This window comes from Trichoderma reesei (genome assembly GCF_000167675.1).
Source record: "Trichoderma reesei QM6a unplaced genomic scaffold TRIREscaffold_20, whole genome shotgun sequence".
In the NCBI taxonomy this organism is placed as follows: domain Eukaryota; kingdom Fungi; phylum Ascomycota; class Sordariomycetes; order Hypocreales; family Hypocreaceae; genus Trichoderma; species Trichoderma reesei.
Window position 1 is genome coordinate 46,603 of NW_006711167.1, and position 21,136 is coordinate 67,738.

The window sequence follows — 21,136 nt, forward strand, 5'->3', positions numbered from 1 at the left end:
CTCTCGTCGTCGGATTCCTCGTTGAGATAGTCATAGCGGCTCCGTTTGCGCGGCGGGCCATCGGACAAGAGCTTCATCTCTCCCTCCACGTACTTGCTCAAGGGCAAAGCCGGCCGCCGCCAGTGAGCATCCGGATCGTACTCAGGCCCCGTGAGATCAGACCGCGGGACCTTGAGAGGCGCGCCGTATAGCGGCAGCTCCTCCAGCAGCTTGTCCGAAGCGGGTGTCCGTCGTAGAGCAAACACAACATCGTCCTCCTGCAGAGCAAAGATGGCTGATGGCGCAACTGTTTCTGGGAAGTCGTCGCTGAGGTGGTCCAGCATCTGAGGTGAATCTGCGTCTTCCGCAACGAGCTCAGGAATCGGGTGGTTCTCGGCACCGTCTGCATCGGCATCGCCCATAGTCACGTCATTCGTCCTCGGCGGCGGGATATACGCAGCAACCTGCAGCGCCTTGCGCTCTTCGGGAGTCGACTCAACCCACTCGGCGCAGGCGTAGGCGATATTCTTGGCCACGGCCATCTTCCATTTCCTCTCTTCCCGGAAGTCTGTCCGCATCCACTTCATCTCCTGGAACAAAAGGTCCAAATGGGATGGCGGGCGTGTCGGCTCAGGGCACCGCTTAGGCTGCCTCAGCGACCATTTATCGTGCTGCTGCAGATGGTATACCCTGCGGAGTACTTTGCATGCTTGATGATCTTGAATGGCGAGGTATGCATCTGGGGTAGCGATGGTCTTGTTCGCATGGAACAGAATCTTCTCGATTGGCTGCATCCAGTTGGTGGCCCCTGTGAAATTCTGGATAAAGAGGGGAGTGTAGTAGTCGTCAGAGGGTTGAATTGTTTCCTTTTGGCCAGGAACCAGCGTCTTCTCCTCCATCTGCTTCGGTTGTTTGCCAAACAAAACTGTAGATGCATGACCTTTGGCTTTCTCTCTCTTGGTCGTGGACTTTGGCCTCGGAGGGGGTGATTGGGGTGTGGAGGTCATGGGAGTCAGCTGGTTCTGTGGCGTCTTCGTCGTGCTAGAAGGTCGTGGCGTCTCCCCGACTATTTCGGATACGGATTTCAATCTCATTGCACCAGATGACACCCTGGTAACCGGTCTCTCTGAAGCAGGCTCCCTCGGTATCGATGCCTTGGCAACGCCTGGGGATTTGTTCGTAGGAGCTGGGGGACCGGGCCGCGGCTGAGAGGCGGGTGCTTTCACCTTTTCCGATGCTGTGGCTTGGACTGAATCAACATCCATTCTTTCTGGCGTTTCTTCTTGGCTGTCGGGAACCTCCTTTACGGCAGACTTTGAAGGTTTGACGTCTACTTCGGCCTCCCGATTGGCGTCCGTTTCGCCAACCTTGATAGGGACTCCAATCTGCGACTTGGGCTCTGGGCTCGCAGCTGCAGCAGTTGACCGAATAGAGTCTTGAAGTAGCTGATCTTCGTCCACCCTGGCCGTTCTTGAATCGAGTTCGTCGTGTCTCGGCTTCGCTTGGTCCGTCTCTCCCCCCTGTCCAGCAGCATCGTCAATTGGGTGGCCTTGCTCTTCCTTTCCTGCCTCATCCTGCTCTGTCCTCTCGTCATAATGGGAAGTATCGTGCTCAGGGCTGGTATCCGCTGAAACATCGTGATTCCCAGGGGTTGTCGCGCTCGGTGCCGTTGAGCCTGGAGAGGAAAGCGCATCAGGGACCTTGGACATGGCTTGCGGCACTTTGATAGAGAGCTCTTGGTTGCGTCCAGTCTGAGCCATTTGGGATTTGTCAATCGCATCAACACCGTCCACAGCGTCCAAGCCCTTCACTGCCCCAGCCGTAGCCACAAGGCTGGATCGTTCCTCTGATGGCGAACCCTTGGTACCTGGCGGGAAAGAAACTTGCGTCGGTCTTCGTTCTGGCGCAACATCCTCGCCCGTCGCTCCATTAGTAAGTTGGTCGGCTTGTTTCGTCTCAGTCTTCGCAGCCAGAGCGGTTGAAGGCGTCTGCGTGGGTTTCGCTGGCGCAAAAGCTGTAGTGACGCCCGCCGGGGTTGCTCCCACGTTATTCGTGTAATGGGCCGGGGGCGTCGGCGTGGTTTTCGGGGCTTCAGATGCTGGCTTGATGCTTTCCCTGCTGGGTTGGGCATGGACAGACTCGTTCGACAGAGCGCCAAGAGGTTGCCGTGCTTCGTTCGTCGGACCAGGTAGGGCTTCCTTTGGTCGGGAAGAGGCGAGTGTGGGAGTAGATGGGGCAGCAGGCTGCGCGGCGAGTTCATGCAACGATTTGGAAATCAGACGCTTCAGCGTATCGACCGAGAGCGAGGGCCGTGGCGGAATGGCTTGCTCATTTAGCGTCTTGCCTCTGTGAAAAGGTTAGCCTCATGGGAGGGGGCAGGTTTGGCACATGGCAGACACGCAGGAGCGCGAAGACGCGATGGTCACAATCTTGACGGGCTTTTTTTGTTTTGATTTTGTTTTGCCTCCGCCTGCACAAGAGCTTTGTTTTGAAAGGTGTATACGAACTGCAATATTTCGCTGGTCTGCAAGAACTGCCACTCCGCCGCGGTGGTTGCGGGCGCGTCCGGGTTGGCGAAGGCATCCTGTGGCAGGGGATCGACCTGGTTGGTGACGGCGAAGAACTCGCGAAGCTTCCTCTTGCGCGAGGTCACGATTGCACTGTCGGGGGTTAGCACGGCGAAAAGCACCTCGTTGGAATCGGAAAAATCCGCTCTTTCGACTGGGCGCGCAACTCACTTGAACTCGTGTCGCTTGGAGTGAAGCAGCCTCGATAGGTCGGTGTGGCCGACCTCCGTCATAGCATCGGCGGGAGCGACATCCGTTTGCGGGCGAAACGGATGTCGGAGGATGGCCGGGGACGTCGTCTGAGATGAGGCTCGCGATGCACGGCGATGGAAAGGGTCGTGGTGGTGGCCTTTTCGACAAAAGTCTGGTGGCCGCTCAACGTGTCGCTGGTCGATGCGAGGGCGCAAAATCTGTCGGGCGCCAGCGATTCGGGGGTTTTGGCAGGGGGGAGGAGCGCTGGAAGACGGCGGAGGTGCTCTGCTGGCAGCCACGGCGCACTGTACGGGGTGCGCTAGCCGCTAACAGCTGCTGGGCGCGCGCTGGCTGGGCGCTCGCTGGGGCGTTCGCTAGCGGATGCGCTGGAGAGGGAGCGCCCAGAGCGCCTAGTGCACAGTCGGGTCGGGGTTTTCAGGCACGGTACATCACCGCTTCGATGTGCTGTCAATGATGCATCATTCAATTCGCCCAAGACGGCAATGTCACTCGCGATGTTATTGAACGCCAGTGAATTGGACCGTGAATTAGTGGTAGGCTGTCTGATGCTTATTCGACCCTAATCATCTAGTGCATGTGAATATTTCTTGGCTGGATGAAGTGATGCCTAGAATCTCCATTGCCTGTACAGTAATCTGGTCTTCTGCACAGCGTCAATTAGGCGTCAATCAAGCACGTCGCGGGGAAACACAAGAGTACCTTAAAAGGGCGATAGCAAACCATCATCAGATAAGGGAAAAAGTGGCATGCACAAGTATCTCTCACCGATTCTACAGTGAGCGCTACTTCACTTCAGTTTCAGTCCCAGAACAACTCACTCTATCTTCAAGCTCTATAATAACATCTGCTTCTCTCTGTTTTCCCTCTCCTCTCCCGCTTGCAGCCGCACGCCCCCACCAAACTGCAAACAGAACTTCAACAAGCGGCTTCCATTTCTCTGCCCGACTGCGAGATACAGGTACCTAAGGTAGTAGGTAGTACCAACACAAGGTACGTACCCCCGAGCCTACACGCTAAACCCAATTGGTGGTTGCCTGCGAAACTGATACGTACCTGACCATTCAATCGCAAAGCCGTCATTTTCAAGCCGCCAAAAGTTCAATCCTAGCACAGGCTTCGCGGCGGTACAGCCTCGCCTTTTCCAATAATTTCCAACTCGCAAAAACCCCCTTCACCAAACCTCCCACGCGTTATGTCAGACCAGAACAAAGGTCGCATCGCCATCAAATTTGGCTCGGCCAACACCTCATCGTCATCAGCAGCAGCAGCAGCAGGAAACAAGTCACGTACAGCAAAGCCCTCCTCAAGCCTAGGCAAGCGGCCGCGCCCACACGCCCTGGGGGGAGGAGGCGACTCCGATGCCTCAGACTCGGAAGACGACGGCCACCACCATCGCGGACGGCACGAGGCCATCACGGGCTTTGGAGAAGATGGCGCCGAGACGAAGCGGAAGCGGCCGAGGGAGGAGAAGAAGGAGTATGTCATTGCGCGGCAGCCGAACAGGAACTGGAAGGACGAAGTGAAGAGCCAGCGGGCGTCCAAGAACCTTCTTCCGGCCGAGGCTCGAGCGCAGCAGCAGGACGCCGTGACGACAGAAACGGAGCCCGCGAGTTTGGATACGCCGCTGAAATGGGGCTTGACGGTGAAGGAGAAGCCGAGCGCGGTGCCAGAGGACAAGATGGATGTAGAGCCAGGCGACGACGACCAAACGCAACCATCAAATCAATCAGATGGCAATGACGCACCACCGCCCCCAGCAGCGCGAACCGCCGACGAAGAAGCCATGGACGCGCTCCTCGGCAAGACGCCCAAGGAACAGAAAAAAGTAATCTCCGCACCCGTATCAGAAGACGACGCCTACCGCCGCGACGTCGAAGCCTCCGGCGCGGTGTCCACGCTCCAGGATTACGAAGACATGCCCGTCGAGGAGTTTGGCGCCGCCCTCCTCCGCGGCATGGGCTGGAACGGGGAAGCCCGCGGCCCGCCGGTCAAGCAGGTCAAGAGGCGGCAGAACAGGCTCGGCCTCGGCGCCAAGGAGCTCAAGGAGGAAGAGGACCTCGGCGGGTGGAACCAGAACGGCAAGAAAAAGTCGAGGCCGCGGCTGAGCGAGTATCGGAGGGAGGAGAGCAAGCGCAAGGAAGGCCGGGGGCATGAGGACAGCTATAAACGAGAGAGGGAGCGCGAGCGAGATCGCGAGAGGGATCACTACAGGGAGCGAGACCGGGACAGGGATCGCGATTATAGGGATCGGGATAGGGATAGACATCGGGACCACGATAGGCACAGGGACCGACATCGCGACTCTGACCGGCACCATCGACGATGAAGGAGCTTTTGCATTCTTCTCTTCGTCAACCACTTTTGAGACTAACATTAACCATGCCGTTTTCTTGAAAAGCTTGTACTCATCATGATGTTTTTAAGCAAATAGGCGACAGGCGTACAGACACCTTAATATCACATAGAGGCACGGCACACATACGTCTTGGAGAAGACACGTACTTACGAATGATGGGAGAATTACCTACTCTGACTTGTGTAAATTAGAATATCAATGACACTATGTATATTCAGTCGAGCTGCGAATGGTCACACATTGTCTGATCCGGCAGACCCCAGGCTTATTCCTCGTCGCTTTTGTTTCTTTCGCTAGCACCTCTTATAGTGTGACTTCATGTCACATCTGCTCCCTGCCTGGTCACGTATGAACCCATCTCTACTGCAGCGATATCCGACTCAGAGTATCCTCCAGAATACTAAGCTGCATTAAGAACTCCTCATTGACCTCAACTTCCTTGTCCGCAACCGCCTTCTTCAACGCCCTCGCAGCGTGTAGCAGCGGCTCGACGTAGCGATGCTCGATAGCCGCGGCCATACCTACGGGCGCCAGAGCCTTGTAGTCCTCGCCGAACAGGAACAGCGCGAAGTTGGCAACTTGCAGATGCAGCGGCGCGCTCTGCGCCCAGAAATTGTGCAACGAAGAGGCATCGGCTTGCTTGAGGTGCGACAGATCGGGAAACAGGGTATACTGGATCGTTTCGAGACAGTCCGGGCTGGAGAAGCGACCTTTCGAGCCGGATCTCTTCGCGGCGATGATCTCTTCTCGAAGCCAGGTGACTGCACACGCTTGCAGGGTTGGGAAGATGCAGCTTTCCAGCATGTCTTCCAGAATGGCCAGTCGGTCTTCCTCTTCGGGGTCGGCGTGCAGGATGTAGCCTGCTACAACGGTTGCCGCATTGCGAACCTGAAGGTTGGGGTGAAAGGCCGAGATCAGGGTCAAGAGATGGTGGTAGGGCATGAATCCCCCGGTAGTACCAGCGCCTTTCGGGTTCGATATCGCTTTCCGACCGTCGAGCCAGATGGCCATGACAATCAGGGCCTCGGTTGTTCCAGGATTGGCGAGGATTTGCCCCTGCGGCTCGTTGCCAAGGAAGTTTGTTAATAGGGTCTGGTGGTCGGGCAGCATGTATTGCGGTATGAGTTGTTCATCTGGAAAGCCACGGTCCGCATCGAAGACATCAGCAGCAAACATCCAGTATGCGTTCAAGCATATCAGACCGCCTGTAGAGAGATGGAGCTTTTCCGGCTGCTGCGGGTCATAATCAATAGAGAGCGGTTGTCGGTGGACGGGGCCTTCAAGGTACTCCTTCAACTTGAAAGAGGGCAGTTTCGACAGTCCAAGGTCACTGGCAAGAGCCTAATAAGGGATGAAGCGGTTAGCTGTGTGGCCACAGGATCATTCCCATGTGAAATCCAACCCGGATTCCGGGGGCTATACTCACCACAAGCTGCCCTACAAGGGCGTCTCTTGCCTGAAACTCCACCACCTCCTTGAACGTTTGAATCATGGTCTTCCGCCTGGGCACAATGCGCTCCGGATACGTGTATTCGAGCATCCTTGAAGCCCACTCCACGCCGTTGGAGTTGACATACGCCTCGATAATGCATGTGATGAAAGACTGGAGCAGGTTGGCAATGAGCTGCGGCTCGTCTTCGTTGAGAGTATCTGAGCGCTCCGCCTCGGGGTCCGGCGCCTGCTTCGCCGGGTCGCTGTCCTGGAACGGCGTGTCCAGCTTGACGCTCGACTTGCGAGAGGGCAGCGGAGGCCGCGTCTTGCGCGCAAGGCTCTGGACCAGCGAGATGACGGCCGCGGTAGAGGCCGCGCTGGTCGCGTCGTAGCATCTCTGTACCGTCTCGAGCGTGGTGTGGAGGAAGCGTGACGGGGCCTTGACCTGCAGCCTCTTAAGCAGGATGCCCAGCATGCCACAGAGGGTGACGAAATTCCTGGTGGCCTTTGTCTCGCCCTTTGTGGTTATGGCTGCGGAGCTCTCCTCTGTCTCCGTCTCTTTGCCCTTTTTGTCACTTTCATCTTCCACTTTTACCTCATCTCGCTGCCTCCCTGCTTCATGCTCCTCTTCTCCCGCCGCGGCCGTCTTCTCCATTACCTCGAGCACCTTGAGGATGACCTCCCGCGGATTGCCCAGGCGCGCAATGCTCTCCAGGCATTCCTCGCTGCCCGGGACATCAATCAGCATGTCGACCAGGTCCCAGCCAATCTCGGTGGTGAGCGCCACGTCCTCTAGGATCTCCTGCAGCGCCGGCAGCGCCTCCGGGGTCAGGGACTTTTCGACAATGGTCAGATAGGTGGCGGCGTCGGTTGCCGGCGGGCGAGACTCTTGCAGCCGCTTGACAATCTCGTCGGTCGTCGCCATGGTGGGAAAGTGTGTCTTGTCGCAGTAATAGTTTTATCTGTCTAGTATTGTATCTGGTTGATCTGGGCGGTGGCTGAGCAGCGAGAGACGGGATTGCTGATGCTTCGGTCGGTGAGCGGCGGTTGGAAACAGAAGAAAAAAGATGGACAAAGCACAGGATCGATGGTTTGTTTGCAGCCGGTTGGATGGATGGGACAAGAGGAAAACAGATCACAGGATCTGCCCTCCGTCGAAGCTACCGAGTGACCTGCCTTGCACTTTACCCAGCTTCTGCCCCTCTTCAACCGGCGAACGCTGTAGACGTCACTGGAACAGGGGGATCAACAGCCAAAAGTGGGGAGCGCAGACCAGTGAAGCCGTGCCTGAGGGGTACCTATGTATGTACGAGGACGACCAGCAAAGCCATATAGCAGATGTTTGTATTACCAGTACCATTGCTGCGAATTGAGATGGACGCAGTAAAGTTTCTTCCTACCTCTAATTTCCAAGCACCTGTTATTGTCGCTATGTAGGTAGATACCTCGGTGTCGCTATGTAGGTAGATACCTCGGTATACTATTACTTTTGATCCGAAGACTATAAGAAGTTCGGCTTTCTGTTAGTACTCCACACTAGGTAATGGACCCAGGATACTACTGAATACATACAGGTAAGCAGAAGTCAATATGGTTCAAGTACATATAAATATGTCTGCAAGAAGAATAATTATATGATAATACATATCAAAGTTGAAATAAAACTACCTACCTCGTTCTTGGCTTCATACATGACATGGGAACCAATGTCTAGCATCAACAGCGGCAGCCAGGCGAATGTTAATCAGGTTTGACCTCTGCACTCGAATTGCAGGGTAGATCAGCACACACACACAGATCAGCAACCACACCAGTCGTTTCTCGCCTTTACGATTCAAGATTGCCGAAACCGTGTCAGAGAATCGGACAAAGGCTTGTTTCTGAGCCGATCTCTTGTGGACACGCAAACGCGGCATGCAAAATGGATGCTTGTCCCACAAGAAACCACTTTATATATAAGGTGCCTACTGAGAGGTATTAAACAACCACAACCCACCGTGTCCATCTACCTACTCATATTCTCTCAATAATAAACTCGAGGCTTGATACAAACTCGACTCAATCATCTCGCTGACTATCCACCCACTTGGCCCTCCTCTCCGCCCTATTTCTCGTCTCCCAGTCTGTTCTGGCGCTCTGTTTGCCATTCCCACGCGTCAAGAGACTCCGCTCCTCTTCTCGGACCATTGCCTTTAGACTTGCCTCCCTCTCTGCCATTTCTCGTGCCTCCGATTCCATCTTCTTATTCTTCTGCTTCCTCGTCTTGCGTCTGGCTTTGCCATTTCCGCTCTTGTCCTTGTTCTTCGACTGGGCTTCGACATGAATAGCGTCACCTACTGTTGCCTCAATTGCCTTTTGCTTTCCATCCCGAGGTTCCCGTAATGCTTCCCCAATATCCAACTTCCCCAGTGACTGCACCACAGAGTCTTTGGAGACCTCTGCTTGGTTTTGCGTCCTGTTGCCGCTCTTCTTTGTCTTCTGGTTCGCCTCTGATTTAGCACTCGACCCTCCCTGTCGTCCTGTCTTCCTCGTCCTCTGCCCTGCTCTCCTTGCACTCTTCCCTACAGCAGCATCATCATCATCGTCACGCTCCTCCTTGACAGCAGTCCCAAACATATCCAGCCTCTCCCTCTTCACCCACGCCACCACATCCCCCGGCCTCTGCAAAAATCGCAACACAATCTCCCTCACCACCAGCACATCCTCATAAGCATCATCACACACCCTCCTCCCCATCACTGCGCCCCCTCGTATTTCCATCCCGAGTAGTCCCATACAAACCCTATCAACCTCCCACTCCCATTTCATCCCACCCCTCGCCCTCTCAGCAACCGTAAACAAAGCCTCCATAGCCAAAATCCGTGCATCGACAATCCCCTTATGTAGAACCCTCAACATCCGCAGCTCCCTTTCAATCCCAAATCCTACAAAAATCGTACGCGCATTGACATACTCAAACAATCTCGTCCTCGCCTCTCGCCAGCCCTGCAGACAATTATTCCCCTTGACAGCAGTCTCGATAGTCCTCGCAGACACCCCATGAACGTCCGTCTTCCAATCCGATATTTCGCAAGACGGAGCGATGAACGAATCCAGCAATATCCGGCCCGTGAAGAAATCAATCACGCAAATGCCTACGGGCTCGATTCCGCCGTCAGGAGTCTCGGCCGCTTGGCAGGTTATGACTATGGCGTTTCGTGTTCCCATCAGAGGGCGCCCGGGTGGTGTTCGGCGAAAGTCCGTCTTGTTGACTCCCTGCTTCTTGATGATGTCGTGGGGAAGAGAGTCGGTGTCAAGGATGACGCCTGAGCGCTGGAGAGTCTCGAGAGAATGGCATTGAAGAGGGAGCTGTGCGCACAGGTCGGTTTGCTGCTTGCTGGTGAGCTGCGAATATATGTTGCCCCTGTGCTGCAGCCTCGTAGACGGCTGATGCGAAGATGAAGCCATGCCTCTGTCTGGTCCGGAGTGATGAGAGTTCGTCTGATGTGATGATGGTTCGGGTCGGTCAAAGGAACGAACCCCTCACGGCTTCATTGCAACAATTCATGCACGTCGGTTGCTGCTCGAAATCCGACTGGGCGACGGCCTGCAGCCTTGGGGGAAAATGCTCTGTAGGTACCTAGGTAGGTATAAAATGTAACGCCAAATGTTTCTCGTATCCCGGCACTTGGCACTTATCACCAGCTGATTATCAAACGGGCTTCGTACAATATACCTAGATCATGATAGTAATTGCATAAAGAACTACATGACCGTTTTCGCCATATATCCATGACCGCGCCCCAAAGACTACATGATTGCTGCTTGGACTCCGTACATAGACCCAACTCCAAGCTATAATGTCCAAACCTTTTCAGCAATGACCCAGGATAAAGGGAACAGCAAAAATTGTAACACCAGACTACTGTACATGCTTTTATATCGTCAACACACCCGTATCGTACAATAAGTTTTAGAAAGAGCCAGTGGAGACGCTGGGCTTCGAGTTGACATCGACTGAATGCTTCGGCCATGTTATGTTTCTCTGGCTCTTGCTAGCTTGGTACCCGAAGCCAAAGGCCTCGGAGGGCGGCCTAGGGGTGCCCAGCGGCATACCATACGAGTTTCCGTAATCAGGGGGACTCTTTAACAGAACCGTCTTCGTCTGCGTCTTCGGCGGCGGATTCACTTTGCGCAGGTCCTTGACGATATTCAGCAGCTCTTGGTCATCGTCGGTGATCTGGGCTTTGATGAACGCGATATTGTCCTCAGAGTGCCCCTGGAGCGTCCGCATCACAGGAGTGCGTGGCTCATAGGGTATATCATCGAGCTTAGGGGCAAGCCTGGGATTGGGGACCGTAGACGGGTCTAAACGCGCCTCAGAGCCCTTGGAAAGAAGGGTTTGGATATCCAAGCTCTCGCCATGAGGAATAGGAGTCTGGTGACTAGGGGTGATGCAGTCCATGTCCACCTCCTTGCGAAGGACGTGATCGATATCGACGGCAGAGAAGAAGGCGCACGACTGGGGGAGGTCGTCGATGCCGACTTGCTGAGCGAACATGGCGCGAGTCCAGAGATTGGCTATCTGCAGTGCCATAGCAGTCTTGTATTTGTGCTCGTCCTTGACCAGGTACCGAATCTCATCGTGAACGGTGATGGCTAGTCGAGCATCGAGGTTGTAGCGGCGGATGAGGTAATCCATCGACACAATCAACAAATGCAGATAATCGACGCCCGAGGACTGAATAGCCCAGTTGATACGGGAAGGCAAGAAGCTGCCTTTGCTCACAAAGCGGCTCATGAGGGCCTGTGTGATGCCTGCCGCCAACACGGGCGTTCGAGCCCAGTCCTGATCCGCAAACTGTTCCAGCTTGTTGAAGACGAACGACTCTGTTCCTCCCCTCCAGAACGGATGTTTGTTGATGGTCTTGCGACTGGTCCTGGTGCCTTTGGTGTTGGCATACAGCTTCTTGGCAATCTCCAGCGTCTCACTGTCGGACAGCTTTGGGTTGAATTGCTTCAGGAGCGTGGCCGCAAACTTCAATCCCGCTCCGTAAATTCGCCCGTAGTTGAACACCTTTGCCTGGTTCCTGTTGATGCCGAGGATGGCCGCGGTTCGCGAATGGAGGTCTGTCCCCGCAGCTTTTGTCCCCTCGAGCGTCATGAAGCCGATGGCGTTTCCGCCATGGATTTTGAAGGTCGCATCGCCTACCAAGCTGGCGATCCAGAGCTCTTCCGAGTCCACATCGGCACCTACGAAGCAGTAGCCATCGGGTGCCTTAATCATGGACTTGAGTTCAGATCCAACGCGGTTCTTCTTGGCATTGCTGGCCGTCAGCCAGGTTTTCTCGACCGCTCTCCGAGTGATTGTGCCCATGGGGATGACTTGAGGCAAGATGAAGCCCTGAAACTTCTCCGGGGCTTCCTGCGCCTCTGTGATTCCTGCAGTGGCCGCGGAGACGTCGTGTTCGGTCACGACCATTTGCGACATGATTCGACCGCGTGCGCTTATCCAGTAGGAGCACGAGGCATTCATTTCCAGCGCTTCCTTCGCGTACTCGTACTCGGACGAAAGAGTGCCATTCTCGAAGTAGTTCAAATATCCCTTTGCCAAAGGATTCGCGCAGCGAGCAGTAGGGCCGTCCTTGTGAGGAAGTTTGAAGTATGAGTGCCCCCAATCGTCCCGCAGGGCAGGATCGGAGTCATCAAAGACAACCTCTGACATTTGCTTCGCCCTGTAAGTGGCCACATCGTCCGGCGAGATTCGAAACACCCAGCCGTATTTGTTGGACCAGATCAACGGATGACCGTCCCAGGCAAGTCGTAGCAGCAAAGGCGCAATGCGGGTTCGCACCGTCAAGTTCATGACGTTCTTGGTAAAGAGATCCTTGTACCACTTTGGTTTACCCGGCATCTTCTGGTTTGCAGCTGGCCTGTCCTTCTCACCTTTGCGTTTGCCTTTGACCATTCTAATTGGCTTAGTGGTCCAGTCCAGCTGCCTGAGCCAGGGATCATTTTTCCAACTCGCCTCGGGATCGTCATTCAACTCGGCGGCCTTTTCTGCTAATCCCTTCAGTCTCTCCTCGACCGATGCAGAGAGCTTATGATATGTCGCATCTGCATTGGCGATGTATGCGTTCCAAGACTCGTTGACGGGTAGAATAACAGATGACAGGTGCCGAAGGGCAGCGAAGCTGACTGGATGCTGGCAAACATTCAGAAAGTTGGGGAGGACGATTGAGTACACTTGGTGGGTAGTGGAAACATCTGCAGCGCAGTATTCGAGAAGCTCATCCAGCTTTTCTAGAACCTCCTCGCGGCTCAGCTCGCCAAAGTCATCCCGGGCAGACTTGTCGATGGTGACGTTTAGATGAAATTTGGCGACGTCGCGCAGTGAATTGATTGAGCTCTTCTCAACCCACGGCTCTACCTCGTCGTGCATGGTCCGGTTGCTCAGAATCTCGATAATGCCTTGATCGGGATCCTTGTTGGCAATCCTCTCCCTCTCCTCACGATTCTTCTTGTATTTGTGCCAAGTTGGGCGCTGCCGTGAGCACATGCCGTTGACGGCGACATGCAGCGACATAGTGTCGAGAAAGCCGGTCCTCGTCTGCTTGAGGTCGTACTCTTCCAATATCCTTGCCCTGTCGTAGCCGATGTGGTGTCCCACAACGATTCGATCCTTAGTTGGGTCGCCTATGGGTATTAGCTGTCGGTTGTTTTCCGTCTCGCCCAGCAGCCATGGCGACAACCAAGAGTACCAGGCCGTGGGACTGACTGCGCAGGCCATGACTGCGAACGGATGCTGTTGCCACAGCGTCTCGACGTCGAAGCACAGCATTTCTTCATCCGGCGCTGCGACCTTCTCGGGTGGCTGCCCATCAGGGTAGTACTTGGTCCATCCGCTCTGTCGCACCCACTGTTTCGGCTTGAGAGGGATACTGGCGCAAGCGAACTCTTTCGCAAACCGCAGATATGGTTCGGCGCAATCGGTTCCAAGCTTGTGGAAGTGTTCGTCGAGGGTTGTGCCCTTGAGTTCAGGCAGCTCGAACGCTATAGGGTCGGAATTGTCTGTGTTCTTTCCTAGGAGATCGTGCCGTGTCAAGTGATCCTGTGCAAGCTCGACCAGTTCTTTGGGAGGTGGGTTGGGGCCCTGGGGAAATATCCGTTTAAAAATGTATTCGCTGAGCTGCTGCACTCCAACCTCGTTGTGTCGCGCGGTGGAAGGCACTGTTTGAGACAACTGTCAGCGATCAACACGACACGCGCAAACAGACTCACGAGGCGTCTTACAGGCCAGCGTCTTGAGATCTTTTGGTTCAGCACTGTTGGCTACCGTCGCAAGGCATCGCGACTGCGCTCCCCAAGCAATTCGGCGTCCTCGGTGGCGAGCAAGCCGGACGAAGCTCGCCACGGGAGCTCGCTGGATCTGGCCAGCGGCAGAACAAAAAGCCCTCATAAGCGTTGCTGCGACATGAAGGACGGGCGACTGAGCACCAAAGAGCAAGAGATTGTCCGTTCAAGCTGCGATGGAAGAAGAGACAAAATCCGAGCGGCGGCAAAGTTGCGATTGGAGCAGCATTTTGGAGTAGTAGTAGGTAGTAGGTAGAGAATTACTCACCCACGCTATTCCCATATGCCAGGCTCTTTCCCAAGGGCGGAAGCGAATTTTAGTGGGGTGGGGCGTGTGCTTTGGCAAGGGCGACCTTATCGAGCCATCAAATGACGTCGAGGGCGTTTAGAGTTTATAAGCTCAAATGCTCTTGGAATCATCGATTTTCTCCGCCAGAAGTCGGTTCTACTACACTAAAAAGGCACCTAAGGTATGCTAAGAGTGTCATTGAACCAACAACTAGGCACCTTAGTCTCCATATATGACAGATGCAATCGACGCCTGCAGAGCCAGATCTGATAGACAGCAAACCCCCTTGACAGGGCAACCTATCACGGCTTCAGGCCCTGTCGCGGCAGGCATTAGCAGCTGCCCCTCACCCAACGCCGCGCATCGGGCCACGCCATTGGTCCAGAGCCCCCAATTGGGAAATCTAGGACTTTGAGGCATCTCGACATCCCCAGCCCAGCCGCGGCAAGGCTGAGCCTCGATGGCATCATCAAGAGGCCAAAAAATGCCCACATCTGATGCGAGCATTATATGGAACAGGCTGGCTAAGAAAGAGAGGTTCCCGGTCTCAACGGTGGATAAGGTTGAAGCACGTATATTGATACTCATTACTGTAGAGGCCATTGAGCATACCACACGCCCTACGGTCTATCCATACCTACCTACCTAGGTAGTCTCCTAATTTCCTCCACACTCATCGATTAGATTATCTTAGTAGGTATGTAATGTTACTTACGTAGTAGTCTTCTTGGTTACATGGAAATTGAGAGCTTAGAATGGCCTCTGATGATTCACCTTGTTTTCTGCCGCGATAGTAGTTACTCAGCTGGTCATGGCCCAGTCACTCCTTCGCACCATATCTATTTTTATCCGATACAAATGCCAAAGATGGCAGTGAATTCACGCAACGTGCGCAACCTGTCACTCTGAAATTCATTGAAGAACCCGGCCAAAGAATTTCTCAGAAGAGCACATTTGTCGCTGCAACCATCCGCTTGCACTCTCATTCAAGGCTGTCGAAGGCGCCATCCAGGTTAGCCACCTTGGTGCCTCTCGTGCTGATTTCCTCTCTTCGGAGTCTAGAGCCTCACTAACCGTTCCCTTCTATCAGGCATAGCTCTAAGCTTGAGGCTGCACGGCCAGGCTCAATCTGTAGCCATGTCGAGGTTCGTGGTGATTAACGAGGCCGGGCGAAGAGGCGAGTCCGCACAGCCCGAGAGTACGGCGATCAACCATCCAGGTGAAAAAGCTGGCGAGCCACGCCATACTCCTTGCGCTACGTGCGTCCGGCGCCTTACGTCCGACCCAAAGAGCCAGGATCAACCATGTTACAGCCACACCGGTGAGTCGACCCGTATTCAAACACTCTATGCATTCTTGAGCTCTCCGGCGCGTGATGTTTTGTTTGATTATTGACATATGGCTGCAGGTCGCAATGCAACAAAGTGCTTTCAGTGCTCGTCAAAGAAGTCACCATGCCGCGAGGTTTGCCTCATTGTCTTGCATCTTTATGAACCGCTGGCTGACTTGATGCCTAGCTACCATCCGACGCTGTTGCGTTCGGCCGAGAATTTCAAAAGGCCACTATAAAGCGCTATCAAGGACAGGTGGTAAGGCATCGAGTGCAAATGAGAGTCTGATTTTACTGTAGAGTGCTGACTATATCAGGTGAATGACTGGAAAAATCTGGGAGAAAAGACACTGGGAGCCATCTACATGGCCAAACAACAGCAAAGGCAACGTGTACGACAGGGACTCGCTGGAATTGCCCCTATCACGGGGCCTGAAAGTCGGATAGAAGATGACACGTCGGTAAGTACCTAACTTTCTACTACCTAGCTACCGAGTGAGATTCTTCAATCGTAATCTAAACTTCGAGAGTGCCAACAGGAACATGGTCAGTCGCAGGTGGACTCGGAGGAGTGCATGCCTTCGGTCCACGAACAACTCCAGCAACCACAGCCACCGCGCCAGGAGGAGCCTGCACAGTTGAATAGCAAATTCCAGCCACCGATTCAGGATATGGCATCCCGACAAGATCTGCAGGATCTGAGGGCTCAGATTCTTCACGATGTGCAGCAGACGCTCGGGGAAAGTCGCCAAAGCCAAAGCCAACGCCAAGACGAAAGCCGAGATCAGGATTTTGCGCCCCCTACGCTGCCTGCGGGGGAGCGGCCGACTGAGCGGAACAGCTTGCACGAGACTGTTCGGGACATTATTGACTCCGCTCAGCGCAGCCGCGAGGGGGTTGCAACTATTGTCATCCACTTTCATTAGGCCATGGCCCAACGGCTGGGGAATTTGGCTACTCTGTCTGCAGCGGGTGCCTCTCTGGTTTTCGTTGTGTCTCTCTGAGAAGACGTGACCCAGGATTCGGAGCAATTCATTTCTATACCTCTCTACTGATGAATCGACGTTTTTGTAGCTATATGTACAGGCAGCAGGTGGGACGAGCCCCTTTTCCAATGAGTTGGGCAACTCACCTGCGAGCAGGCAACAATATAATCGAGATCATCCCCTGAAGCAACTCTACCCATCACCTAGTCCCTTGCCCGTCACCGCAACTAGGCAGTCAAGCTTCTTTTTAGAGACAACCAGCCGAATTCCGTGCTCCTCATCGGTTGAAAGATCGGTGGGAGTCGAATCCCGCCAATCTCAGGGGTAACATTACCTATCCATCAGGATTGACGGAGTTTTGAGCGCCCCGATGATATGTTCTACCTAACAAGTTCTTCACTGGCCCCTTTTATGTGCCGTGTCCCAGTTTCAGTTGTCATCACTTGTGAGAGAATTTGGGTAGCTAATGTGACATTAGGCGTCCAACTTCGGATTACGGGCTGGATGAAGCTCCCTAGTATGAGTGAAAGGCGATTGGTAACATGCATGCATATTCAGACCTGTAATATGACGGCAGAAAAATCAAACACAAGGGGAAGAACAGGATGAGTTGGACGAGAAAGGAGTAAAGGTACATTGAAGCTAATCGTCACTACCTAGGTACCTTACACAAGCGCGGCAAAAAGATGATCTCGCCCGGGCTCGAACCGGGGACCTTTTCGGTGGTGTCAACAGATGTTGTTAACGAAATGTCATGACCAACTAGACCACGAAACCATATGGAGTTCTGGAAACTCCAGATTCGATGACGGTGCCTGGTGTTGTCAGCATTCTTGAAAGTTTGGCCGAGTGAGCCACACCGATCGCGCAACACCACGGCCGAGCCAGCTCACGGCATGGCCAACGCCAAACTCGGAGTTATTGAGCCCGTCCCGGAGGTAGCGGGCACGCCAAAAGCCCGGATGGGGCCGTGAAGGAGCCTGACCATGGCCTGAAAGTCTGCAGTCTAATTACGCTAAAGCCGGCGAGGCTGAAGCACCGGATGTACATGCACAAACGAACCAGATGAGCGATCCATCTCGGACGGGGCCGATGCCTTTGAAACGGCCTATTTTCCACGCTTTGATGCCTGACATGTACATTGTACGAAGTATGAAAAAGGGTTCCCACCCAATACGCTCGCAGCAGGGAATATACGCAATGGCGAGCGACCTGTCCAGCTGGTTGACCGTGCAACCCCTTCTCCGGGATTCCATGTTGGTCGGCTTTGACTCATTGCAGTCGAAAGGATGACGACCTGCGTTTGCGTCTCGCCACATGCAACTTACACACACCTCACACTTGAAGCAACGCTGCAGAATGTAGGTTTCGTTACGCGGCAAACCTGTTCCGGGAAGCGGAGTGTACGAAAAGTCCGACAATAAGATGAAAGATGATATGAGGAGAATCTTCGAATTCAATCTGTTATTGCTATCCTGGCGGTTTGAAGTTTGTTTCTCTCATAGTACCTAAGCAGGCACAGTTGGTTTCTCCAGAACTATTTCAGTGGTAATATCGGGATTCAGCAAAGGGCGCCGGGATTCGGAATTGCGACGCGGGAGGCCATGGCACCAAACCGAGTACTGCAAACGACTGGAAACGAAGGCAAACGGAGCGGAATCCTTCCATCCAGGCCTCCTCCCCCTCCCTTCTGTACCTATGAAGTGCAACTGTAATGATGCATATCACGAGTAATACTCGCCGGAACCCGACCTAGCTGACGTTGATCCGAACAGTTGCATCAGATCTGTACGATGACTGTATCGATGAAGATTAGCCCTTTTCCCCAACAAGCGTCTGCCTGATTCACATACAGAACATGATTGGGGGAGATGTGACCATCCACTTTGTCTTTCGGCACATAAACAAGCTTTTCTGGCCGCTTCTTGATCTTTCCCCCTTATCCTCGTCCAGTCAGTGGATGGCCGTTGCAAGTAAGGGATGGCGCCCCTCCTGTTGGTACTGGCGGTCTGGATTTCGGCTCTGTTTTCGAGTGCGAGGGGTTGTGAGCCATCTTGATGACCTCCAGCAGATGACGTTGATTTGAGGATCAGTTGCCTTCTGCTACATATTGAGGTAGGAGTAGCTATCAACCAATATGCTAGAGTCTGACAAGAGAAACCTACTTCATGGCCATCCAGAGACTTCCACTAGTCACGTACCTACCTACTAATCAGAGCTCTAGCTGTGTGAACAATATCTGTTGGTGATGCCCTTGCCAGATATTGCCCGTTGTTGACCCAACTATAGTACCAGGAGCATAACGACTCCATCTTTCGATCTGGGACCCCTGTGTCAGCTCTCGAATCGGAAACCATACTGGGAACAAGGCCCTATTTCCAGAAGCGCCCCCCCCGGTTGCTGCAATCGTGGCAGCCTCCGGGATTCGGAGTCGGAGAGTGACCCGGTAAGGATGGATGATGCGCAAACGAGGAGTCGGTGCCGATAGCCGTAAACAGCAAGGTACCCCAATGTATCTCTCTCCAGGCATGAAAATACCTAGACGGCTGTCGTTGCGACGAATTAATGAGTCAAGGTAGTAATCAAGGGGTGAAGGAGAAGCAACGGAACAATGAACAATGCGTGAGGCGACGACGCAGTTGCCTGTCAGCAGGCTTCCATGATTCCAAGAGTGAATCTGAAGGTTGTCCAGATCGCCGACAGGGAGCGACCGATGCCCACGAGAGGCCCGTGGCTGCGCGACCCTGTATCGCGCATGTATCTGTACTTGCACAGGCAAACATTTAGTACTTGTAGTAATTGCTGCGATCTGGGCACTTGGACCCGGATGCGCGCTGGGCTGATGGTTGTCGATGTGCAGGCAGGATTCGATGTGCGCGTCAGAGACTCATTCACGGCCTTTAAACCACCGTAGCAAGTCAAAAACAGAGAGCCATCTCCTGTGCGCTGAGAAAGAGAGACATCTACCCGCCAAAAGGACCGGTTGCACGGGTGTCACCAGCTGCTCACAATGTCGACTCATTCACAATACCTGAGGGTACTTGTAGGAATCTCGCAAATCTCGAGATACGCGTACTCGCACACATATCGACGCTGAACACTGGGACGGGCCACTGCAGCGCTGCTGACGGTGCGTTTGGCTGTGGGTTTGAGGGCGAGGTGTCTAGACTCTCATGTCGATAGCCTCGGAGAGAGACTGGGAGGCGTGAATGAGAGACATGGCTGAGATCCTACAACGTTGGATCCATACAGCTTCTGCTCGTCCGAGTACCTCACACATGTGCTACCCTGGCAGATAACCTGAATCGAGAGGTCTCATCCTGGCGATGCTGTGAGAGGTCTTGATAGTACTACTTGCAGCCTCATGCTGTAACAACCCAGTAACAGCACGGTACAAGAACGGGCACAGCAGCTCATCTCATGCCCACCACTGCCTGCGGGAGCTGAGGTAGTGAGGTAGTGGCCTGTTGCGGTCCCTGCTGGGCACGGCCGAGTTGTTCGGATAGTGCTGGGATTCGCTGTTGATTCCGGCAGGTCAAATTACATGCTCATACAGCCAACAGCTGTACTACTAAGGTACCATGAAGAATACCTGGTACCTAGAGCAACCCATGGTCCCAAGGGTTGCAGTTCCATGATATCGCGAGTCGTACCTGGGCTTGTATCGTATCCTGCGGTCCATGCAGGGGCTTTACGGTCCCAGGAGATCGAGGCCAGACCCCTCATCCAGAGCACCCAAAGGCCCATTGCACAAAGGAGAGACAAGTTTCAACACCGAGAGCCTCATTCGCTCCTCTTCACCAGAGCAACGAAGCGATACCGATGCTGCAAGTACAAAGTCCTCTCCTACCTGATGAAGATGTACAGTATCTGTACCTCTACCTCCTCCCCCCCAAGTCTAAGCGAGAAACGCCCGTACGAGAGCGCTGTATCGTGCGAGCAGCCCCACCTACAAACCGCCTCACCTCCAATATTGGCCTGCTCCTCCTATTTTCCAGCTTCTAGCGCGCAACCGTTTCAATGTCGCCAGGCCCCAGAGAAACGCAGCCGCGCTAGGCTTGTCGGGTCCAGCTTCAATCCCGTAGCTCCAGCGCGATGGAGCCCGCCACCAGGGACCTTTTAATTCTATTCTTTTTTATTTTTATTTCTTTTGCTTTTTCTATTTTTGCTAGTATTATGTATCATGGTGTCTTTTGCATTTCGCAGTGCGGCGCGTTGTCTCGTACCAACGACTAGTGGATGCAGCTGGTATGCGTGGCATCAATCAAAATCGTGCTTCTTGCTGTTTGTGTACGGCCGTAATTACGGGGCTGTACGTGTATGTACCTAGGTACTGTATGTACTGCACAGTACTACATGCTCATCCAAGGCATGGTACTCTGCCCTAGGCATCTCTTTGCACTCCGGACTCCGTAGCAACTGTCTGTAATTAAGGTACCTTTGCATTGGTCGCTCTTGCGCAACGACCCTCTCGTTCAGAGTACGACACGCGCTAGGCCCGACTAGGCAGTAAAGGGTCGTGGCAGCAGGCACCGGCTTTCACTCTTCCCGGTTCTGCTTCATTACAGGTACCGCTACTGCTTCTCCTGCCCTGTGGAGCCCGTCGCATCGAGGGCCTTCCATTCCAAGTTCTTATAGTCGCTGCCTCTCGTG

At 54.0% G+C, this 21,136-nt stretch overlaps 5 protein-coding genes across 5 annotated transcripts; 2 read left to right on the forward strand and 3 right to left on the reverse strand.

Moving 5' to 3' along the window:
• Positions 1–3,951: 3,951 nt before the first annotated feature.
• TRIREDRAFT_110358 (uncharacterized protein) lies at positions 3,952–5,085 on the forward strand (the record flags this gene model as incomplete). The annotated part of the gene is made up of 1 exon (XM_006967916.1): positions 3,952–5,085. The coding sequence occupies one exon, from the start codon at positions 3,952–3,954 to the stop codon at positions 5,083–5,085; it is 1,134 nt and encodes a 377-aa protein (XP_006967978.1).
• Positions 5,086–5,475: 390 nt separating this feature from the next.
• TRIREDRAFT_80680 (uncharacterized protein) lies at positions 5,476–7,696 on the reverse strand (the record flags this gene model as incomplete). The annotated part of the gene is made up of 3 exons (XM_006967988.1): positions 7,205–7,696; positions 6,542–7,096; positions 5,476–6,456 (listed from the first exon to the last, which is right to left on the reverse strand). The coding sequence occupies exons 1-3, from the start codon at positions 7,469–7,471 to the stop codon at positions 5,476–5,478; spliced, it is 1,803 nt and encodes a 600-aa protein (XP_006968050.1). The 5' UTR covers positions 7,472–7,696.
• Positions 7,697–9,168: 1,472 nt separating this feature from the next.
• Positions 9,169–9,753, reverse strand: TRIREDRAFT_67117 (uncharacterized protein; the record flags this gene model as incomplete). Its single annotated transcript, XM_006967989.1, has 1 exon — positions 9,169–9,753. A coding segment is annotated over one exon (585 nt), but the record flags the coding sequence as incomplete, so codon positions are not given.
• A 745-nt stretch (positions 9,754–10,498) lies between these two features.
• On the reverse strand, positions 10,499–14,674 carry TRIREDRAFT_110362 (DNA polymerase gamma; the record flags this gene model as incomplete). Its single annotated transcript, XM_006967990.1, has 3 exons — positions 10,499–13,755; positions 13,807–14,014; positions 14,450–14,674. 3 exons carry the CDS (start codon positions 14,672–14,674, stop codon positions 10,499–10,501), a joined length of 3,690 nt encoding a protein of 1,229 aa, XP_006968052.1.
• Positions 14,675–15,304: 630 nt separating this feature from the next.
• Positions 15,305–16,423, forward strand: TRIREDRAFT_110363 (uncharacterized protein; the record flags this gene model as incomplete). Its single annotated transcript, XM_006967917.1, has 5 exons — positions 15,305–15,488; positions 15,576–15,631; positions 15,685–15,756; positions 15,815–15,958; positions 16,037–16,423. The coding sequence occupies 5 exons, from the start codon at positions 15,305–15,307 to the stop codon at positions 16,421–16,423; spliced, it is 843 nt and encodes a 280-aa protein (XP_006967979.1).
• Between the last annotated feature and the right edge of the window lie 4,713 nt (positions 16,424–21,136).